The 15,737-nt window shown below is 39.5% G+C and overlaps 1 protein-coding gene and 3 pseudogenes across 1 annotated transcript in view; 3 read left to right on the top strand and 1 right to left on the bottom strand.

Annotated features, from left to right (window-relative positions):
- Positions 1–8,387, top strand: part of LOC122358733 (claudin-3-like) — a 224,089-nt gene extending 215,702 nt beyond the window's left edge. Inside the window, exon 3 of the mRNA XM_043258573.1 lies at positions 7,730–8,387. Within this exon, the coding sequence (XP_043114508.1) occupies positions 7,730–8,387 (658 nt within the window). The remainder of the gene's footprint in view (positions 1–7,729) is intronic.
- On the bottom strand, positions 1,538–2,137 carry LOC122358906 (annotated as a pseudogene).
- Positions 8,388–10,022: 1,635 nt separating the features above from the next.
- Positions 10,023–12,252, top strand: LOC122358735 (annotated as a pseudogene).
- A 2,279-nt stretch (positions 12,253–14,531) lies between these two features.
- LOC122358737 lies at positions 14,532–15,174 on the top strand (annotated as a pseudogene).
- The last annotated feature ends 563 nt before the right edge of the window (positions 15,175–15,737 follow it).

Here is a 15,737-nt window from a genome sequence, read left to right as displayed (position 1 = left end):
GAATAGAGATGATGATCATGGCCCGACCCGCCTGAAGATCAGAGCTGAGAGCCAGCATGGAGTCGTAGACTTTACACTGCATCTGTCCGGTGCTCTGCACCACACAGTTCATCCATGCCCTCCCAGATGATCTGCGCCGTGGCGATGTTGGCTCCCGACGAATGCAGACACCTTCCACTGGGGCAAAGCACACCGATGATGACCCCCAGCCAACCCAGCATGGCTGTGGATATGCCCATAATCTGGAGCCCTTGGGAGGCCATTTTTAACCACAGCCTTCACAGTGAAAAAGTCGCCGAAGTGTGCAAACTAGATACTTTTGGTATTTTATAGGAAAGGCTGGGAAAGGTGGAGTTTGGTTCTCCTGAGCTGATGATTTCTTCACGGCCCCTATGATTGCACATTTACACTATAAACACAAAAGCGAATGGCTTGAACAAACACTCCAAGGTCAGTTAACAAATAGCTTTCTAAACGACCTTGCTCTGACGTAAAAAGGCACTGTGAAAGGATATAGTTATTGGAAATATTTAATGTATGCACATTTTTATGATAGAAAATCCTTGAAATTGAATCGCACAAAACTGTCTCAACTTTACTGCAGTTATCTCTTAAGGCATTTTAAGTTTAACAGACTCACGAAAACTCCAATGGGCGTCTTCAGATTTTATTTTAAAACTCTTCAAAAACAAACAAAAAAAAACTAAAAGGTGAAACAAAGAAAATAGGAAGCTTTGTGTTTGGGCTAGATTGCTGCCATCTGGCTGTAAACAAGAAGAACGACTTCATGTTGAAATAAAAAATCACGTAATGACAATAAGAGGGCCAGAGAGGGGCTGAAGTAAGCTACCTGCATCCACCTACAACATGTGAACTCAAGATTTTTTACCAAGAACATGGATATATGTAGACATGATTCAAGTATTAAGTTTGACGGGGAAAAAAAGAAATCTGAAGTATATTTTTTAAGAAGGCTTCCAGTCCTACACCATTGATTTCACTCTGATTTTGTGTAAGTGTGGGTGTGTGTGAATCTCACTCATCGTGTAGTTATTATATCCACATGATGAGTTATGGCACCTCCCAGATGACGTGTTTGTCAGATAATTATCAGGAACTTCTAACTGTCTTTCTAAACAAAGATTACAAACTGCGATCCTAGAATTCAAATACAGTCACATTCAAATCATTTAGTGTTTTGCAGTTTTTTATTGAAATGCATATATTGAAATATTTGTTTGCATAGCACAAATATCTGTCACAACTTCAACACGATTGCATTTACATTCGGTATAAATCTTTAACACTTTACAGCGTATCTGAAAAGGGAATCCACAGCGGTGTGTGAATCCAGCTGGCAGAATAAAAAAGAGAGGTATTTACAGTTCTCATACAGTTCCGTTGAAACTTTCTTTGTATTTCATAATTACTTTCAAATATTGGCAGGCGTCTGCTAATTCAACCCCTGAAAATAACATTCACGTATACAAAACAAGTCAGTCCTCCTCGGTTCCTCTTCATCGTAGCCTTTGTTTCCTCAGGCCGAGCCGTGCTTGGCAGCGTACTGATCTTTAGGAGGCGGTTGCGCTGCGCCCCCAATAATCAACAGCCCCGAAGCAGCCCATCCACGATGAACGCGAGGCCCCAACTCTCTTCGCAATGGCTGACCGTCAAAGAACTGTGAAGTCTTACCTGTCGTATTGACCGTCCAGCAGGCGGGAATCAAACACAGAACCCCAGCCGCGGTGATGAAGATGGCCCCGAAAATGATGCGACTTTGGCGGCCGGCGTTACCTGAGTCACCTCGATACCGGTTGGTGCACTTCCCTCCAGCGCCCGCGAGCAGGATGCAGGCGAGCCCCACCAGGATAGAGACCACGATCAGAGCTTTCGAGCCGCCTGCGAATCCGAGCTGAGGGGCAGCGTAAGGTCGCCACACCTTGCACTGCATCTGTCCTGTATACTGCACCACGCAGCTCATCCAGATCCCCTCCCAGGTTATCCTGCGCGATCACTATGTTCTGTCCGATGAAAAGCCGTGACGAGCCACATGAGAGAGCGCAAACCACGCGATCACCCGATCCAGCCCGATGATGGCCAGGGCTATGCCCAGCATCCGCAACCCCGCTGATACCATACTAGCTTTGGCAAAGAACAGTCTTCTGTCTCTGGAACTGCTTTAGTGTACGCCAGGAAGTAAAGCGGGCCCTTTTATGGGAAGAGAAACAAGGAGGGGCCGCCAGCCAGCTCTCAGGTGCGCGTGTCACCGTGATTTGCCCCGGCTGTGGTGTCATTAATCAAGCAAATCATTGGGGTGGATGACATGAATCACAATTTACCATGAAGTTGTTCATAGTTTTGTGGAAACAAAACGTTAAAGTGACTAACGGTTCAGCACTTAAAAAACACAGGGAGTGATCAAAAATAAACTACAAGCGAGGAAGTCACTGTAAATGGCGTCTATGAAGTTATATAACTGACTGGGCAAATATGTCCCAAGCTTAGGCGCCAATGAAATAAAACAGGGATTTTCCTCTAACACACACCCAACAATACGAGTATTGATTCGCTGTCTTTTCTTGTTGGATCAAGCTTTAGCTTAAGAAGAGAATTTTACATAATGCACTTCATCTCTACTTAGAAATAATTATGTGACAACTGTAAGTTTGCAATTATGGGTTTCTGAAGTTAGTCATTTTGAGCAAAGCACACACATGCGCATTGGTTTCACTCTCCTCTCACAAACAAGACATCGACAGCCAAAGCGTGATTCTTTCAATAAGACAGGGAAACCTGCGCTTTTCATATTTCACGCTTTTCTAAAAAGGAGCATTTGAAAGAGACAGGCGAGAGAAAAAAGCATCACGGCTTGCTGACCTGGTTTCCAGTGTCCAGAGAAGAGGTGCAATCTTTCCTAAAGCCACTGCAGCACTATATAGATAAAAGAACTAAAAAGTGTTCGCTGTCAAGAGGTTTGCAGACATTTAGAGGTTACATGGTGGAGGGGATGAAAAGTCAATCCCAGGTGTTTGTAGTGTTGAAAATAGAAAAAAGAGGGCCAGAGTAAGGGATACTGATTGTTTCATAAATGAAAGAAGGCTCTGTTTGGTGGCCAGAAGGACAATAATGGCTCTATTTACATGGCAGCTCATTAAAATCCCTTTGGCCAGGGAGAAAGAGGATACGCTGCCTCACACACGTACACAGGTAAGGAATGTCTGCAATTATGGATTCGAGGAAAGATGGTTTGCAAAGATTACCTTCACAGAGAAGTTGTTTGAATTACTTTAAAAGCACATCCGAGGCATTCGAATCCAACATTTCAATGCAAGCGTGGGATGGGATGGGATTGACCGCATTTAAATATAAAGACAGCATTTTTCAAGCGTATTTAATTTTTTTAAATAGCTAATTTGACATTTGCACGGTAGTCATAATCATATGGCGTACCTGTAAGAGAAAGAGAGGAAGAAACACCCGTACGGCATCAGTTGGCGACGATAATCTACCGATTCATACTTTGTAGATTGTTCAAACAAATTGAATAGGGTTTGTCCTAACAGTTTGTCCTAACTGAGTTACAAGTTTCTTCATGCTTAGGGCTTTCAAACTCTAAAAACACTGAAACACTTAGATACGAGGAGAACTGGCTGGTCTAGTTCTTAGGAAAATGAGTACATGGGAAATATTACACATAAGATATGAATTGTAAAATAAATACGAACAGCTCATACAACAAGCGTTTTAGAATATCATCAGAAAAACATAAAATGCCAACCTATGACTTTTTGGTCAAAATTTGATTACAATATTTGGAAACAATAATGTCTTTGACATAGAAAACATAAATACTAGTGCTGGGCAAAAGTTTTAAAAAAATACATATATATATGTGTGTATGTGCTGTGTATATTCATTATTTATGTACAAAGAAAATATTTTAAATATATTTACATGTATATATTGAATCCCGCAAGTTGTTGCCCAGCACTAATAAATACACAAACATATTATTTCTTGTATATATATATATATATATATATATATATATATATATATATATATATATACGCCTGCCTCAGCGGTGAGTCATTTGTGCCACGCCTGTTGACTCTGATGAAAACTGTTAATAGTTTTGTCCCCGGGCAGCCTGGGCAGAGTTTCTGTGGATCATCAACACCAAACACTGAGATAGCCATCTACAACAATGAAAAGGCTTTCTAATAATCGAGCATGACCGCACAACACCGAGAGCTCTGCCTGCCGCTTGACCCCCGGGCTAATTACAGAGCGCTCAGCTTCTCAACGATTTACACACTAGAAGAGAAGAACAGTGCTCTACACATCAGAAAACAAAAGAGTTCAGGAAGTGAATAGCCTTCCCTTCCCGAAGGGCTATTTACATTCACATTTACATTTAGCCGTTTAGCAGACGCTTATTATCCTAAGCGACAATCGCAGCAATCGAAATCAACAAAATACAGCAATGATATGCAAGTGATAGCTTAAGTCTTAAGTCTTGGCTTAATGGAAGCAAGGGGGTTTAAATGAGCAAAACATATAGAATAGAGCAAGGGATAGAGATTATTACTGTAATTGTATAATAAGTAAAAATAAAAGGAAAAGATAGAATGAAACCAATGGACAGGTTTGATGTAATGATATAAATTTGATATAATGCTGTAATATAATTACAGAATTGTTCCATTTATATTTCATGCGTTTTTCTTGTGATGTGGCCACACTATGTGCTATGAACTACATTAACATCAAAAGTACTTTTTTCAAAGCGGTAAAGCTTGTACCATGTTTCACACACCTTTCACAGTGAAGTGTCCATTAACTAGCACTTTCGGTGACCACTCCATCATGTTTGAAATGATACGTATTATTAACCAACCTAAACCAACAGTGTTAACAAAAGCAAAAGCGCTGAAATGCATTTGCTGACCCCTTTCTTTTCCCCGTTTTAGCTGTTCTCAGATAAAGATAAACTTATTTTAATTTCAAAATTAAATGAGGAAAACAAACCACCACGTTATATATTATGGGCACTATATATCATCCGTTGCACCTGTTGAATCTCCCAGTGTGAGACTGCAAGGCTTAAACACATGCGCCTGATTAATGATCTGAACTGATGATGAGAAACTATGCAGGAACAGGTTCACACTCCCACACCAAGTCCCAGCATGCTGCGCTCAGGCAGGTTGTGTAATATTGTAAACATAACAAAAATAATGTCAATCTTATATCACTGGTTTGTTTATTTGCCATTGCTTTTCTTCAGACAGGTTCTAACAGGCCTACATTCAGGTTACAAAGACCGATGCTCACCTGTTCAATTATTCTGTTGGTGCTTAAGATGTTCCCATATTTTACATTACACAGTGTTTTCATATCCCTGACATGGCCCTGAAAGTGCATTCATATATATATATATATATATATATATATATATATATATATATATTATAGCACATAAGACATTTGACTGGCCCTCACTAGTTAAAAACACTTAAAAATAAGGCAAAAAATAAAATTTGATGTAGATATAGTGTTGAGCATATGTTTCTGTAAAGAGTAGGTGAGCGGCAGGAAAATATCATTAATCTGATAGAAAATCAGTGGAAATGAAATCAACACAAATGTGTGTGTGTGTGTGCACCTGGTATGCATGGTATTTATCACCAAATGTCCTTTACCAAATGTCCCCGTACAAGGATATTGTGAGGACATTTAGGTCCCCATTAGGAAACAAACTTATAAAACAGAAAAAAAAAACATGTCAGCAGTTTCCTGTGAGGGATAGGTTTAGGTGTAGAAAGATAACACATAGAGTCTGTACAGTATAAAAACCATTACAGCTATTGAGAGTCTCCATAAAACATGGAAATACAACATGAGTGTGTGTGTTTTAAATTAAGGTGATACTGGATGGATGGATAGTGCTCATTTAAAAAAAAAATATAAAATGAATTAAAAAAAAAAAAAAAAAAAAAAAAAAAAAATATAAATATATATATATATATATATATATATATATATATATATATATATATATATATATATATATATATAAATAAATGTTTATTTATACATGCTCAGGATTTTCAGGGTTACAAACTTTCAGACAAAACAACATCCATCAAATAAACAAGCATACAGCAGTTATCTACTAGCTCCCTCTATCAGCGGAACACATGAACTTAAACACACAGTACATGCTGCATGTACACAGATCCCCAAACAAACTAACAAAAAAAAATAACCTTAAGATTACATCTCTCAATAGCCTTTCATTTTAACGTGTGGATTCCGTTCTCCAATAGCGGTTCCTTTATAACCACTGTTATATAATACCTGTATAATACCTGTGTAGTGGAATAATTAATTGCATATTTAATTGGTGGAATTCATTTCTGCGAGTGAATCAAATATACTAATCCAGAACTTCCCATAACTCACAAACCTGAGATCTGGAAAGACATCTGACTTTACGAAATCTAAAGTGAATGTTAATTAGTGAGAAAGGAGCATTATCTTTTGGAATAGAGTCATCAAGTCACATTTAATCTATTGTTTAATTCAATTTAATTTACCAATGTCTTTGTGTGTAACACAAAGCATCTGACAAACACTGCTTTTATCAGGCATTATGGGAATAATGAGATGAAAATAAGACCGATCGGACCAATCATCAAAGGTTAGCGTCATACGAAGGAGGGGTTTGGAAAAATGAATCACTATTGTGACTAGTTTTAGAGCCGTTGAGCAAGTAAGATAAATTTTATTATTTATTTTAACCATTTAGTCTCGGGCAGTGATGGAATTAATTTCAAAAAAGACAAAATGAAAGCATTATATGTAATTTAGGTAAATGGGTAAAACAAATGATGCATATTGAGCTTAGTTTTTTAATTGTATGCAGTTTGTGTTAAAAACGTGCGTTTCTATGTCTCGCGCAAACAAATGGAAACTGTCACGCGTGCTGAAACAGATTTTCTGTACAGTACGAATACCTGCGATCACTCCTGAGATCCCGCTGGATTATGTGTCTGACTCCACAAAACAAAGAGATGAATTGTTTCTACTCAAACAGGAGTGATTCAGCACATTTTCTGAAGGACACATGAGAGGAGTTTCATTTTAATGTGAGGCAAAAATGTATACTTTTATATGATGCCAAGGCAGGCAGGTGCCGAAAGATCAACTGGACTGAAATCTGAACCATATAATTAATGGGGCCGAACAATTAAGAGAGAAAGAAATGCTATGTTTGTTCTTTTTAATGCAACTAAAAAGTACTTTTGAATATGCTTCCTTCTTAGGACACTCTTTTAGGTAACATTAAGTAACTTTGTAACTACGTCCTGCATCCTTAATATCTTTAACACTTTATTTTGGTGCAAGTATATGTCAACTTATTCTACTAACCCTAAACCTACTCTAACTGTCTACTCTGAGAGTCAGTAGCAAATTAATGAGAATTAGTTGACAAAAAGTGCCACAAAAGCCCCAGTCTCTATTGTGCCGCACAAAACAGCATCTAAGACTCCACCTTCCATCTTCTCTTAGCAGTATAAAGAAGGTAGAAACTGTATCTCTCTCTCCCTCCCTCTCTCTCCCTTTCACCGTTTCTTCATTTAAGCAAGTCTTGGAGTCCGAGGAGAGCTCTAATATCGGAGCTAATCCAGGACCCTGAGCAGCGCGGTCAGTGAAAGCGAAGCGCGATGGCTTCAGCCGGCCTGGAGATCCTGGGGATGATCCTGACCGTGGCCGGGTGGCTTGGGGTGATGGTGGCCTGCTGCCTGCCCATGTGGAGAGTGGCGGCGTACATAGGCCAGAACATCGTCATCACGCAGATAGTGTGGGAAGGTTTGTGGATGAGCTGCGTGGTGCAGAGCACAGGACAGATGCACTGCCGCGTCTACGACTCCATGCTGGGGCTCCCCGACGACCTGCAGGCTTCTCGGGCTCTGACGGTGGTCAGCACGCTGCTCGGTGTGCTGGGCATGGCTCTGGCCGTGGCTGGGGCCAAGTGCACCAACTGCACCTCGGACGCAGCCAACAAGCCGCGCTTCATGCTGGCAGCAGGCGTGACGTTCGTAACGTGCGGGCTGCTGCTGCTGGTGGCCGTCTGTTGGACGGCTAACGGCATCATCCTGGATTTCCACAACCCGCTTCTGGAGGAGACGCAGAAGAGGGAGTTTGGGAACTCGCTGTACTTCGGATGGGGCGCCTCCTGCCTGCTGATCCTAGGTGGAGCCATTTTGTCGTGTTCCTGCTCCTCGAAAGCGCAGAACAATGCCGTGCCGACAAGAGTGGACTACTCAGGGGTCAAATCTATGTCTGCCAATGGATATGACAGGAGAGACTATGTCTGAGAGGAGAAACAAGTCTGCTCAGTAATGACAACAAGCTTTAAAATGTCAGTAACGAATGAATGACTGATGCTGAGCTTTGATTACCAAGATGGCAGATATATACGATTAGTATTATTGTTTTTGTGTATTTTAATGTATTTGATATTGTTGCAATAAGCAATTTTGTCATTTTATCTGTTGTTCTAAGTTTTGCACGATTCAAGTGCTAATAGATGAATAATCAGTAGCTTTTAAATGATGATACGTGCCATTTTGTTCCACTAAAACAGCAAAATGAATTCATTTTAAGTCCATTTTAGACGTTCTACTAACTATAAATAACTTTGCAACTGCACATATTAGTAGACTGTTAGGTTAGAGTTAGTAGAATAAGTTGCAAAGTTACTTACAGTCGGTAGAATCTCTGTCAGCATAAGGTGATAGCAGATATTATTCAAACAATCACTAATACTATAATAACTGCTAGTTGACGTATAGTTAATTATAGTCATTGCAATGTCTAAAGTGGAAAATAAAGTCAGTTTCATTAAGCTTTAATTGTAGCTGATTTTTTTCAGACATGCATTAAATAACATTAACATTTAAAAAAAATAAAACTGAAACTCAGAAACTAGAGAAAAGCAAAAAATGCTATTAAAAGCGTGCCCTTTATCATTATTTGAAATCAATCCCGCTCTTAAAGGTCAACCACAAATACAAATGATACTCTCCGTGTCGGACCAGACGTGAAGGAAGACAATGCTCTGGTTGTTCTGGCTAATCTCTAAACCTCTTTGTGTCCGATGCTTTAGTCAAGAGAGCGCAACTGAGACCTGCACGGGGAACAACTCTATAATTACTCAAACTCAAAATGCTCAATAATTAGCGAAATATACGAAGATCTAGTAAGTTAATACGCTAATCTGCTATTGTGTTGAAGTCATTAAACATCATCCTTAAGGGTGCTATAACCTTATTTTTGTTTACTGTGAGTTAAAAACACTGACATAGATGATATACAAGAACTACATTTGAAAGAAAACTAGGTTGATGTAACTAGGTTTAGAAGATGCTCATTCCACTTGTTCCATTGGTTCCAACATAAATAAACACGGCAAAGAAAGACGCGAGGTCACCAGGCTTCACATACCTATGCATGACTCATTACAGGGTAAGTGTGTGTGTGTGTGTGTGTGTGCGTGTGAGAGATGCTGTTTATTTTAGAGGAATCGCGGACTGCTGATAACTGATTCTGTCTTTGTTGACTCTCACTGACTTTCTCTTCTGAGGTGACGAATCGGTTCAGTCATCACTTTCAAATCAACCTCTGCTCACAACGTCCAAAACAAATTCAGTTTGCATTTGTGGCATAACTGTTCTGAAGCATGCATTTTCATTTTAAGCCATTCAAAGCCTTTTTCGAAATTCTAAGCTCGCCGTAGTTATCCTTTAACCAGTATCCTCTGGGCTTTTGTTATCTATGCACCATTTAGTCTCTCAGTGGAAAATGCCAGACGAAGAGAGCTAAATCATTAAACAAACCCGTTTCCATGCCAAGGTTAAGCTCACTCAAAGTTTAGCCAATCCCCTCAGACTTTTTCCAACATAACTCCACCTTCCCCATCGTCTCATTATAAAGCATGAACCATTGTGCTGGCAGCCTTTCCTTGGTCAATGGAATTCATATAGCGCACGAAATAAAACAGAATGGCAGCTCTGGGATTGGAGATACTCGGGGTCACCCTGGCTGTGTTGGGTTGGATTGTAGGCATCGTGTCTTGCGCTTTGCCCATGTGGAAGGTCACGGCTTTCATCGGGGTGAACATCGTAACGGCTCAGACCATATGGGAGGGGATCTGGATGAACTGCGTGGTGCAAAGCACCGGCCAGATGCAGTGCAAGGTCTACGACTCTATGCTGGCTCTCAGCTCAGATCTGCAGGCGGCCGGGCTCTCTGCGTGATCGCCATCGTGATGGGAGTACTGGGACTCCTGCTCTCCATTATGGGAGCCAAGTGCACTAACTGCCTAGACGAGGCGGGCCAAATCCAGAGTCATGATCGCCGCCGGAGTCACCTTCATCTGCGCTGCCGTCATGCTCCTGATTCCCGTGTGCTGGTCTGCTCACAGCATCATCAGATCCTTCTACAACCCCGTAATCATAGAGGCACAGAAGAGGGAGATAGGTGCGTCTCTGTACCTGGGGTGGGCAGCTAGCGCCCTACTGCTGATTGGAGGGGGTTCTGTGCTGCAGCTGCCCCGCAGGAGGACAATAGGTGCGGTCCACCCAGCAGGATGGTTTACTCCGTTGCACGGTCTGTACCGCCCGCTGTATTCGACAAACGAGACTACGTGTGAGCAATCGTACGCTTTTTACATTGCGGCTCATTTGCGTCTTGAAGAGAGAACGAGATGATACAGCACAAGACAGTCTGTGTGTTTCTGTACAGTGAGTTCTGCTGCTTTGCCATTCAAATGTATCATTTCCTGCGTGCCTTCTTTTGTTACCAAGTTTTTGCAAGCGGAGTATTATAAGCACATAAAAAAGTGTAGCCATGTGCATATTGATATCAAGGATGTTCTTTTAAATATTGTGTTACCAATAGCTAAAATTTCAGTGTTTTAGTATGTTTTTGTAAACTTTTTGTTACATGCATCTATATTACGTATAGTTCATGTTTTATCAAGACTTGTAGTCTAAGTGTTTGCCACAATAACCTTAAAACACAATCATGAAAAATACAAATTAATTTGTTTCCATGTTCCATGATTATTGGGCCCTAACTGATTTAAATGATCAACTCTTTCATACTTTTGTAATTTTTTCGGAATCATTTACTGACACCCATAATATTTTATTTTATATGAACATGCATTATGTAAAATGAAAGAACCTTTGCTTTAAAAAAAAAGGATTTTTTAATGTTTTTATGCATTTGAATGTGAGAAATTTTCTTTAAATAAAAGCAACATAAAAAAGACGAAAAAATAATTTTTTTTAAGTCTACATCAGGGTCAGATTTGGAAAGATGATCAAAAGTAGATTGCTTTTGTCGCATTCATCAGTTGGTGGGGAAAGAGTTAACAAGTGCACTGAACTTTTTGTGCCATCTTTGTTGAAAACAATGAAGAACACAGAGGAAAAAGATACTTTCATAGCCTCAATAATGAGGCGATGAGTTGAATCAGCTGTCTATAAGCCCAGCTATAAGGTCTACTCTCTGCACAAAAATCTAGTCTTTGTCTGGGCCCCAATCTGAGCCTGTCCCAGAAAATAGGCCTTTTTCAGGGATGAAGATGAAGCACTGGATCATGGAATGAAACAAAACCTCATACAAATCTCAGAAGAAGAGCTCGAACCTGCTTGGGCCTTTGAGAACAGCTTCAAGCTTCTTTAGCATAACTTGCCATTCATTAACACGCTGGTGGATGTGTGTCTAAATATGTTTAAAAATAAATCTATACACAGTGAACAGTGGATGTATACTGTATAGGAGACGGAACGTTTTGTGTATAGATTTCATAATGTTGTAATGAAATGTTAGTAGTTTAGTAGTATGTTAAGGGTATCTAATATGTAGTATGTAGTAAGGCAGAATAAGGTATTAATTATAGTATGTGCTCTACATGTACTAATAATCAATAGCCAATATGGGAAGTAATATGACATGCTTAAAAGAAACAAGTTCAAGGGTTACTTCATCCCACAATTAAAATGATGACGTTAATTACTCACCCTTATGTTGTTTGAAACCAGTAAGTTTTTCTGAACACAAATTAAGATATTTGGGATGAAAATATCTCTTACTGTCCATTTACAGCAACTCAAAATGTTCCCAGTTCTATAAACATTGTAGATACATCAATAAAACCATATGGATAAAACAGTCCATGTGACATCAGTGGCTTTTTTTTGCACAAAGTACACAAAAATAGCATAGTTTACACGTGAAAATAATCTGTGGCTGTTTACACATTGTGATACTCTCTAAAATACTTATTTCAGGGGAAGATCATTGGATCATTTCAGTTGTGTTGTTGTTTATGGAGGGTCAGACAGCTCTCAGTTTTCATCAAAAATACCTTAATTTGAAGACAATTCATTAATTAATTACAGAATTAAAATTTTTGGGGTGAACTAACCCTTTAATGGTTAATAGTGTTACCCAATATAAGGTGTTACCAAAAGCGCTGTATTATTCATTTCAGGCTAGTAGTTGGTGATGTCACTTTGTAAAGAAACACTACACTCATGCACACACCTACACACTGAACACGAAATACACACGTGCATGACATCGGCATTCTCGCAAATTCACTGATAAGATGCATCATTTATAAAGACGCCGCACTTTGAAACTCAATGCTCAAAAGATTGCGTTCTCAACTTAAGATGTCATGTCTGAATACTAATGTTAAACATCCAGAATTTGAGTACGTTTCACTCATCTTCTAATGGCACACATGATCACAAGCTATTTCCACGAATCTGACAATGGGTTCAGTTACACCAATGACCTCAACACCTCAGTCCAATAGTGTGTATTGCTCCACTCAAAAAACCTTTGCAGTAACTGTGTGATGTTTTCATAGGAGCATGGTTGAGAATCTTTCCATGAGGAATCTTCTGTTGAACCCATGCCAAGAAAAAAAAGGGACAGAGGATCAGCAGGATGTGTCTAATAAAGTGACCACTGAGTGTAAGCCGTCAATAACGCCAGTGCACTGGACTGCCTCGAGAATGTAAGGAATGAGGGCAACCATCCAAAATCTTCTCATAGCTTCTCCTGTGTTTTGTATGTCTGATGTTTGGTCGACTGTGAAAACCAGGAGAAGATCAAAGTACAATGAGATTTAATAGAAATGGTAATCATACCAAAATGTGCAAACAACAACAACAACAAAAACAAATCCAAACTAAACACTAGGATAACAGAACTGAGAGACATCTACATCCACTGTGTGCCTGGAAAGAAAATAACCAACAAAGGAACATGCAGTGGTCTATGGAGAGCCATCGAGAACCAGAGCTGAGACAACGGAAGTTCAAAACGCTTCGACCGTCACGTGATTCACGTAGACCTGAAATACTGACAGGAAGTTCAGCGGCTGATTGGAATACACTGAGTTAGAGAGACAGAACTGTGATTTTTGGTAATTAGTGGATTGTAATTTATTTATAGAATTTATATAAATAATGTATACATTTATGCATAGTATATATATATATATATATATATATATATATATATATATATATATATATATATATATATATATATATATACAGTATATGTATAAAATCTGCTAATATTTGAGAATTAATGTAGTCAGCTATCCTTACGTGCTTTGTTAACATATTTTAGGCTGTATATATATATATATATATATATATATATATATATATATATATATATATACTGTATGTATGTATATAAAATATCTTAAAGTTTATTGTCATTTTACTAATCTTATGATGAATGTCTTCAGAATACTTAATTCTAAATAAAATAAGTAGATATTTTAAGGTAAATTTAAAATGAATCTTGTTAAATGTTTTTGATTCTTGTGCACCCTCAGTTATTAATATAGAAAAATATGTTTGTAATATATTCAAATGTAAAGCACCTCAGAACATACATTTAATCATATATTCGATGTATGTTGACTATGTTTCTTATATACTATGTTCCTTATGACAAGCTCCTTATAGACACAGCCATTTCACAGATGGCGATAACTGAAATAATTCAATAACTTACAGTAAAATTTATAAAAAGGACATCACCGTACAATGCCTCATCCATTCAAAAGAATATCTTACAATTGTTTGCATTTGTCTCATCAATTGACGTCATTGTGCACAAGACAGCTTCTGCTGATGTGCAAAGAATCTACGTTTTGTTCCTAATTCCCACAACTGTCCAGTAATGGAGAGCAGTTTTTGTTCTGGTGTGACTAGCCCTTCCTTTGTGTAATGTCTCCATCCTAACAGACTCCTCCTCTCTACCTGATCTGGGCTATAAAGGACAATTGTTTTGTCACAGATGCGCTCTGTTTGCTCCGAGGCATTGGCTCAAATTAGGCTTAAACTGCAGGTTCCCTCACAGCTGCCCAGTTATTTTAGCAGCATCTCTGGCATCTCCCGCAGATCCTTCCAGAAGACATGTCTTTAGGCCTGGAGCTCATAGGGATCGTGTCATGTGTGCTGGGCTGGCTTTTGGCCATCGTGGCTTGTGCTCTCCCCATGTGGAGGGTCACAGCCTTCATCGGTTCCAACATCGTGACTGCTCAGATCATCTGGGACGGCCTGTGGATGTCCTGCGTGGTTCAGAGCACCGGACAGATGCAGTGCAAGGTCTATGACTCCATGCTGGCGCTCTCTCAGGACCTTCAAGCAGCTCGAGCCCTGACGGTAATCTCCATCCTTCTGACCGTCTTGGCGGTCCTGGTGTCCATCGGAGGAGCGAAGTGCACTAACTGCATTGAAGAAGAGTCGTCCAAAGCTAAAGTCATGATCTTAGGAGGAGTGCTGTTCATCGTGGCTGGGCTCATGCAGCTGATTCCCGTGTCCTGGTCTGCAAACAGCATCATCAGGGACTTTTACAACCCTTTGCTGCCGGACGCCGGGGCGGGAGCTGGGAGCGGCGCTCTACATCGGCTGGGCAGCAGCCGCGCTCCTGATTTTGGGGATCGTTGCTTTGTTGCTCCTGCCCTCCACAGGAGAAAAATACAACCCGTCTCGGATGCCGTATCCTGCGTCTCGCTCCACCGCTGGAGGAGGCTATGACAGAAGAGACTATGTGTGAAGAAAACAAAGGTCAGCTCTGAACTCAGTGTCGCTGTGCTCAATACACGGGCATCATTTTCTGGAAAAAGAGTGAAAATATGCCACACATTCTCCGTCGTGGAGAAACATGTCTGATGAAGTTGTTTAAAGTGTTTGGTCTCCATGTAAGTGCGACGTAGACTGTTCAGAATGTAAAGACACTCACATTGAGAAATGGCCTTTTGTAATTGCTAGGAAAATGCAAACTAGGTCTGTTATGCTCAGCTGAAATCTCAATGAAGCATCATTTTCAGTTAACCGAGGTGTATATTGCTGATTTTACAGTTACTGGTAATTTCTTTTAGTTTTTATGATAAAGATTTTATGTTTGATTTAGATGCATTTTAACATTGTGTTCAATGTAAGTTGTAGAATTTAAAATGTTTCTACTCTACATTCATCCTAAACCAGACATATGACATATGTATATGATTCAATCTGTAACTTGCATTTCATACACTTTGCATTACGTACTTGCATTTCTTTATTATTTATATGATTTTCCTTTATTTGTTTGTACAAATACATTTTCTTATTACAATT

Source organism: Puntigrus tetrazona, chromosome 15, assembly GCF_018831695.1.
Source record: "Puntigrus tetrazona isolate hp1 chromosome 15, ASM1883169v1, whole genome shotgun sequence".
Classification (NCBI taxonomy): domain Eukaryota; kingdom Metazoa; phylum Chordata; class Actinopteri; order Cypriniformes; family Cyprinidae; genus Puntigrus; species Puntigrus tetrazona.
This window is presented reverse-complemented; position numbering and strand designations above follow the sequence as displayed.